Raw genomic sequence first — 8,190 nt, 5'->3', positions numbered from 1 at the left:
ATTATCATTATGCTCTGTATGTTTTTGTAATGTTGGAAAAGAAATGTTACATTTTTAGATGAATTAAAGAAAAGAGAAAGATGAAAACCTTAGTTGTGAAATGATTGACTTTTGGTTTGTGTGCTTGACGATGCATTAATAATATTTGACTGTAATTGCCTTAGTGGCGGGTTAATATCATATTTCTTTGTGGTGCCTAAGTGGCGGGATTTAGTCTTCATTTTCATTATCATGCATGGCATATGCATATGTGTGATGCCTTAGTGGCGTGTTATAATTATATTCTGTGGTGCCTTAGTGGCAGGCTGATATATCCAGATCATGTAGTATTTAAGAGCATACATTTTACACATAATTGCATTGCATTGGGTCAGTTATACATTTCTGTGTTGATAATTGATTAAACTATTATAATGCAAAGGAAATTGGTGTGAACTTTACCTTAAAGCATATGACTTAGATGTATTTTTCTTATTTCTTTTTGATCGAGAAGTTTTGATATTATCTATTTTATGACATTGTTTCTTGTGTTTTGAGTATGAACCAATTTGGATAAGGAAATTGACCCCTTACACTAACATTTTAGGTATCAAAGAATGAATGGTGTATGATTTGGTGTTTTGCTTGAAGTGCGTAGGGGGCGAAATTGGGTTTTCGATTGAATTGTAATTTTAAAAGTAATTTTGAAGGATATTAGTTTAAGAATTTTAATTAAATCAAGTTAAGAATTTTGTATAGATTTTGTTAAGAATTTATTATTGATTGAAAAAAAATAATAGCAGTGTTTTTCGAAAATGAAAATGAGTTAGGCGTAATGTCTTGGATCAAAATCCGGGGTGTTACACCCTCCTCCTTCCTAGCCCTTCCTCCATTCTCAAAACCACCCTTCCTATCAAAATGAGCCACTGTGGCAAACATCCGAAACTCTCAAAAGAAAACATTGTTCAATGCTTTATTTAATTTCATAACATCCAGTACCTTACCCAAACATGCAAAACCAAACACCTAAACTTTAACATTTCTTCTTCTCAACACAAAAACATCCACCAGAATTTCACATACCTCTAAGCTCTTTCTTAATTCAATATACTGTAAATTTGCTAGAATGTTTGTGAAATAGAAAGACAACATCACTTGTTTCATGATCACACCGTTAATTGATATGTGTCTGCTCTCGGCTGCCGTGCACACGTCTGCTGGCATGCACACGTGAAATACGACATCTGACCTCTTTCCTAGAATTTGGTCGTCCCCTCTCCATCTGAATGTGATCGTGTTTTACCGTCACAACCTCGCATGAAATCCCCGCACATGTACTGATGTCGCGATCTTGCTCATAGTCGTTACTGAAATTAAGCTAAATAGTTGTTTTATTTTTTAAATAGTTTATTTTTATTTTTGAGGGAAAAATTTAAATGGTGATCTTTTATATGGTCAAGTAGTCTTTTAATGTGAATAAGTGGGGTCTCGGGGTTCAAGTGCATAGTCTCTGCCAACTGAGATATGCTCACGTGACAACAAATTAATTTTAATATTGATGAAATACGCATAATATATAATATATTAATATGTATTTAATAAAAACTTCCCCAAAAAGAAATGTATTTAATAAAAACTTAATGATTAAAAGATCAAGAAAATCACATATTATCTCAAAAGGCAATGAATAAGTTAATTAAATGTCTGCAAAGGATTTGTACCAAAAGGCAATCTGCTAGAACTATTAATTAATTATTTCTTGAGTATATGTCCATGGGTAAGAGAAAACGATGTATTCCCAATTGGTTCACTTGTGCCGATATTTCCTCTTTTTAAAGATTCACTTAAAAAATCACTTAGCAAATTTGTGACTGAGTTTTCTTTGATTTTTAATGATTTTTTTTCCGACTGTTCAATTATCTTTTTCCAGATTATACACGTTGTCAAATATATGTAACTTTCCTTAAAACTAAAACAGAGAACTAAATAGAGCAGGGACTAACAGAATCAACAAATTCCCATAAATTGGTACAGAACTTTCTACATTAAAAGGTGAAAATGTAACAAAAATATGCTACAAACACTTAATAAGCCTAAAAGAACAATGATAAAATTCTAGGATTAAAACGATTGTTGGAGAATTCTTGTTGAGCAACACATGCAACCTTAAAATAATCTGGACTTGAAAATTTGCTAAAAACATCCATGCTTCCATCTCTACAAGTTTCATTGCACAATTTCATCATAACCTTAGCACAAGACCTTAACTTCTTCTCTGAGTACCTTGTGCAGATCTTCAAAGCCTTGCTCCAAAACGGGTACCTTTTAAGAACAATTCTTGCACAATACACAGCAGAAGCAGCAATTATAGAAGGTTTATAGTCACATGCAATTGGATAATGCGTCAAACTGAGTTCAGAAAAGAACATAACCATATTCTCCATGATCTTGTCCTCGTCGGATAAAAGACACGCCTTAATGTTTCTGACAAGAAATACATAAGGCGTTGGAACTGTTAAAACCCAATCAAGCTTTTGCAGAATAACATGCTCTATATCACGTATTTCATCTGAAGTGCAAGAATATTGTGTTATGTATTCCAACTCATAAACACCAAGTTTACCTCTTTCTTCATACTTGGAAGCTAACAGCAACGAGGCGAGGCCGAGAAATTCAAATTTCTTCTTTGTTATTGCTTCAAAATTGGATTTGAAAAGAAACCGATCAAGAATGTTGACAGATAGATAAAGGGTTTCTGGTGCAAGTTCAAGACCATAGTGTGTGTCAATCAAAAAATCTACCACGTTTTTTCTCATTTCACAATCTACCTTACACCCTTTTGAGATGGTGTTAACTTGACACTCTTCAAGATGATGGAATTGGTAGAAATCATCTTCATAGCCACTCCAACTTAGTTTTTCTTCATCGTGGTTGTGATTTGTAGAGTGGTGAATACGGTAACAATCTTCCTTAACAGCTACGGAATAAGAGCGAAAACAAAGCATCTTGATTATTGAGATTGAGAGAAAGAATAATAGTGCTGGAAGAAACATGAAAAAGGGAGAATAAGAATGATGTTTCTGGTGTTCAAAGGTGAACAAGCATGTGTATTTATAATAAAGATTTAGGGTTTTTTTTACCGTTGGTACTTGGTTGTGGTATTTTAGGAACCTTCCTCGAAGAGAATGATTGAACACATATACGGTGGCATTAAACTCTCAACTAAATATTCCGAAAAAACCGTAAGACAGAGTTAGAAAAAAGTCATGTGATGTTATTTTTATAGAAAATATTTAGGGTTTTTTTTTACCGTTGGTTGTGGTGTGGTATTTCACGAACCTTTCTGGAAGCTAATGATTGAACCTATATACGTTGGCAATAAACACTCAGCTAAATATTCCGGAAAAACATGAGTTAGAAAAAGTCATGTGATGTTATTTTATTTTTTTAAAGATCAGGTTTTGGTTTAAAATTAAATTTATGCAATTAAAAATTAGATTTAAGTCATAGTTACATTAAAAAGCATACAAAAGATTAAAAGGCATACAAGAGATAATTTATGGACAATGTAAATTTTTCTTTCAAAAACAATGTAAATTTTCTCTTCACTAATAAAACAATAGATATTTTTTTGTCCCCGTCAACATAGAACAGTTGGTAGTAGGGATGTTCGTGATACGATTTAGATCGCTTTTAAAGTAAAAAATCATCTAATCCAAAATAAAAATTACAAGTGGTTCAGTTCGATTTTGATATATTAAAAAAAAAATTATCTGATCCAAATATATGTAGTTTTATTTGCAACGGTTTTTGGATATCCAAAATGTAGCATGTATTTTTGTATTAATATTAGCATTACACATACACACTAAGATAATAGGTTTGATGCACAATATATCATAAAATGTATTTAAAAAAATCACTTTGCAGAATAAAAATGATCGATTATGTTCGAAATATATGAAGTAGTGATAATATAGATTAATTAATACAATATATAAGATTAAAAACCAACAAGAAACAGAATAATGCAATATATAAACTACTAAAAGAATAAATAAGTATTAAAATTTACTTTTGCGGTTGATTTGGTTTTGAAAAGTGATCTGTAATCTGATTTGATTCGAGCGATTTTTACAAAACACCCACACACAAGAAAACCAAACCAGCCGCAAAGTATATCGAAGAGATGTGGAATAAGCGTCTAACTGAACAAATTGAATCAAATGATATGAAATGCAAGGTGGGTCAGCTGAAGAGATACCTAACATTTTACGGATAAGAGACCAAATAATGCCAAAAAAAAAAAAAAAGATCACACTGCAAGAACAGAAGATCAATTGTTTCATCCATCCCGAACCCACTGATAAAAAAAAAGAAGAGAGATTGCTTAAAGAATTTTACACCAAATTAAATGGTCCTTCATTGGAAGCTGTAACACCCCAAATTTCCCATAATATATTTTGTATATATATATATATATATATATATATGTTCATGGTATAAATCTCTAGTTATTATTTTAAGTGATTTTATTTTTATATGTATGTTGCTTATTATTGTGACATTGTATGAATTAATAAGAATTGCGTGCATATTTTATTTTAATTATTTCTCACTATCATCTTATTTAATTATTTATTTTATAAATAAATATTTCTGTGTCTTAGTAATATTTTGATTATTTTTTCTTACATTTGTAGTTGTTATGGTGTAATAATTTTATACGCACTTTATTTGATTTGGAAGTAATATAAAAGGCTATATTTTATTTATTGATTTATTATTTTAATCATTTTAGAAAAATGATAGTAGTTTACTATAAGTATTTTTGGGATAATATTAGTTATGAGCGAGTAAAATAAAATTAGTTTATATTATTAGTGGGTGAAGAGAATAAATGGGTAGATGTATATAGTTGAGTGAGCGTAATTAATAGAAGAAAAGATATGAACCAATGATTGTTAGAATGGATTAGTACATGTGCAATGTATCTATACTATATATAAAGAAAACAACTCCTTTCAGTTCTTTTGGGTTGACTTTTTCTTTCCAAAAATGCCCTCAATTTTCAGTACAAACAATAGATGTAATAAATAGATAAGAATAAACTTAAATATTAAAATAAAAGTGTAACAAACACAAATGTCCAGTTTTTTCCTTTATCATTTAAAAAATGCAACAAACTAGATGAGTGTATATATACTTACTTTTTCATTATTCCAATTATACCTTTAAACAAAAACTTTTTCTATAATAAAGATTGTTGTTGCTGTCATTAAAAAAAATAAGAATTTAGATTACATTGTTTTGTTATATTGTTGGTTTCATTGACATAGATAATCATAGTTAGTTTGATTTGTTATAATCTGAAAGCAAAAAACATTTATATTTTTACTTTTAATCAAAATTAAAATTTCATAGAAAAAACACAGTTTATGATTTTCAAACGTTAGCGCAACTAAAATAGCGAAAAGACGGGCACGTCTTTTTGCTAGTTTGGAATAAGAAAGACTTAAAACCCTAACCTAAGAAGGAGAGAGAAAAAACTCACGGGAGAACAACAACAGCAGTGGCAGCGGCTTACATGAAGAGGGAAAACAGGTCTTGATGCTAATCAACTGTCCAGAAAACATTCTCCGATTATCCTCAAAATTTAGTATGTTGTTTCTTACGTTGTGCTGGTATATTAAAATCACTTTTACAAAATTTTAGCCTTCCCAATACCTTTTCAAAAACCTCTACTTTCTCCGTTTATGAATTTCGCTATTTTGGTATATTCTTCTTCATCGAAGGTCCGATTTTACTGAAATCTGTGTCAAAACGTTTGTGAGAATATTACTTATATTATCTGAAGGTTAATTATCTAATTTTGGATAAGTGTTTGTGACCTACTTTTGAAATTGACATTTTGAAACTGTCTGCGTCACACCAAAGCACTTTCCGCCACCGTTGCCACTCATCCATCCTAACCTGGAGTTGAGCATAATTTATCGTAGATAAGAATGTATGGTGAGTTAGGATATGACACTAGTATTGAGCATGGGATAATGCAAACTCTACGTAATGCAAAGAAAATAAGTAAAGGTTCCAAATTGTGTGGGTTATACATGTCAAATGGCTCTACTGTTTTTTGCAATGTATCTAAAACAAGACAAAACATGCATGATAATTATGAGATATGTGGTTTTTATTTGTCGCATGTTGGTGACATGGGTTTAGTTGGACTTGATGAACAAGGTTTTCTAGGTGATTGAACTGAACTGAAAATGTTATAAATAGATATCAGCCTTGAAAGGCAATGGCAAGAATATACATTAAATATTAAACATCACTGTAATATCCCACTCGACGATTAATGGAGTATTACTAGTCAAACGTGTCAGATGACAAATGTTTATGGAAAATAAGTATGATGGAAATTTTTATTACGTAATGACGGATAAACACGAGTTATGTAACAGTGCCAGTTAAACACATTTAAGGCAAGGGCGTAATGGTAATTTCATGCAAAAGGGGTATTTAAGTGAATTTGGCCCAAAAATATCTCATTAATCATATTCTTTCTCTCTCTAGGTTTTGGGAGAAGAAATTCTCTCCTCCTTCTCTCTAAACCCCACGCCCTCCTTCTCTTCTTCAATCCTTCCCAAATCTTTTTCCAAATCAAAAAGTATGTTGTACAAGATTCCCTCAAGATTTTATGGTACTTGGAAGCTTGGTTTGGGTTGTTTTCACTACTCCTCTTCCTCACCAAGAGAAGTTCATGAAGTTAGGGTTTGAATGATACTAAGAGAAGATGATGCTTGGAAGCTTGGAAATCAAGTGAACATCTTGGTAGCTCCATGGTCAAGAATCAAAGAGAAAGATGATTTGAAGTTGGATTGATGAGCTAAGGCTATGGATGCACGATGAATCAAGAGCTAGGGTTTGGTTGCTTGAGCTTGGAACTTGTAGCAATCACAAGAATCATGGTAGGTGAGTTCTATAGATAGTTTTCCACCCTTTGGATCATGTGATTTATCTTGTAAGGAAAATATGAATTCTAGGATTTTTATGTATGAGATTAGTTGCCCTTTTCATGCCATGCTTACTAAACACGTAAATACTTGCCATATGAATGTTTTACAAGTATTCTATGATCAATAAAGTTCAAATATGCTTTGGGTCACTTGGTTTTGAGGTTTTTGAGCCAAAAATGCCATTATTGCAAGTTCTCGACTGTCATAACTCGCCGGGCGAGCAAGTACTCGCCATGGCGAGCTAGACCACAGAACATAGGGGTCTGCTCGCCACCAACTCGCCATGGCGAGCTGACAGCATCAAAACTTGTTGTTGGCTCGTTTCAGGCAGTTCTTTTTGGGCGGCTTCGTGTCGGGTTTTCTCTGTGATGTTTTTATAGAAGTAAACCCCTCAATCCAAGGTCCTATTTGATAATCTTTTAAAATGTTTTTGTGTGAATGAAGCAAGTATTTAACATAATTAGTAATGCACGGCATACGAGAGAATGATATAATATAAGTCGGGTAGCAAACTAATCCTTAGGGAAGGGAATGATGTAGAGCCTCAACATAGAGGGTCGAGAACTAGAAGGCTAAGCATGAGTCCTAGGTATGTTAAGACGCGAAGTGTTTAGTGTATTCTCTTCGCACGTGAATATGATTGACCATGCAAGCATGTTAAGCCGTGAATAGATAAGTTAATCCCTTCACTACGAATGAGAATGACTATGTAGGTAGTTTACCACTAATCGGGTAGATCACGGACCCATGGGAAACGAGTAAGCATGAATAGGTAGTTTACCACATATGGTGTATGATTATGTATGATTAACACTATGATGTATGTGTAGTTTACCACATATGGGATCGTTTAAGGATCCGTGGTAAATGAGTATGTAAGACGTAGGTGTCGTGAGAACGGGATAATCTGTTGGAACAAAATGTGTTTAACAATGAACCTTAAAGAGTTTTGATGATAACAAGGTATTAAAAATTGTAAATTGGACTAGCTAATATTTGTTCAAGTGTACAGGACCATAATTATAAAGTTACATCATCATTGGTTTTGAATGAGCAAATAAAGAGCAAAAGAAAATGAAGCTTAGATGATTCTGAAGGCAAAGCGCTCCTGAAGTCAAGCTGCTCCTGAAGAAATAGTGCTCCTGAAGTAAGCTGCTCCTGAAGAATAGTGCTTCTGAAGACAAGAGGTCCA

The 8,190-nt window shown here is 32.5% G+C and overlaps 1 protein-coding gene across 1 annotated transcript; it reads right to left on the bottom strand.

Moving 5' to 3' along the window:
• Positions 1 to 1,985: 1,985 nt before the first annotated feature.
• On the bottom strand, positions 1,986 to 3,026 carry LOC146935914 (G2/mitotic-specific cyclin S13-7-like). The gene has a single exon (XM_085750952.1). It carries the CDS (start codon positions 2,982 to 2,984, stop codon positions 2,073 to 2,075), a length of 912 nt encoding a protein of 303 aa, XP_085607078.1. The 5' UTR covers positions 2,985 to 3,026; the 3' UTR covers positions 1,986 to 2,072.
• Between the last annotated feature and the right edge of the window lie 5,164 nt (positions 3,027 to 8,190).

This window comes from Medicago sativa, chromosome 3, assembly GCF_051527215.1.
Source record: "Medicago sativa cultivar Bolivia chromosome 3, Bolivia_mono, whole genome shotgun sequence".
Lineage (NCBI taxonomy): Eukaryota > Viridiplantae > Streptophyta > Magnoliopsida > Fabales > Fabaceae > Medicago > Medicago sativa.
The sequence above is the reverse complement of the archived record's forward strand: the minus strand, read 5'-3'. Positions and strand labels throughout refer to the sequence as shown.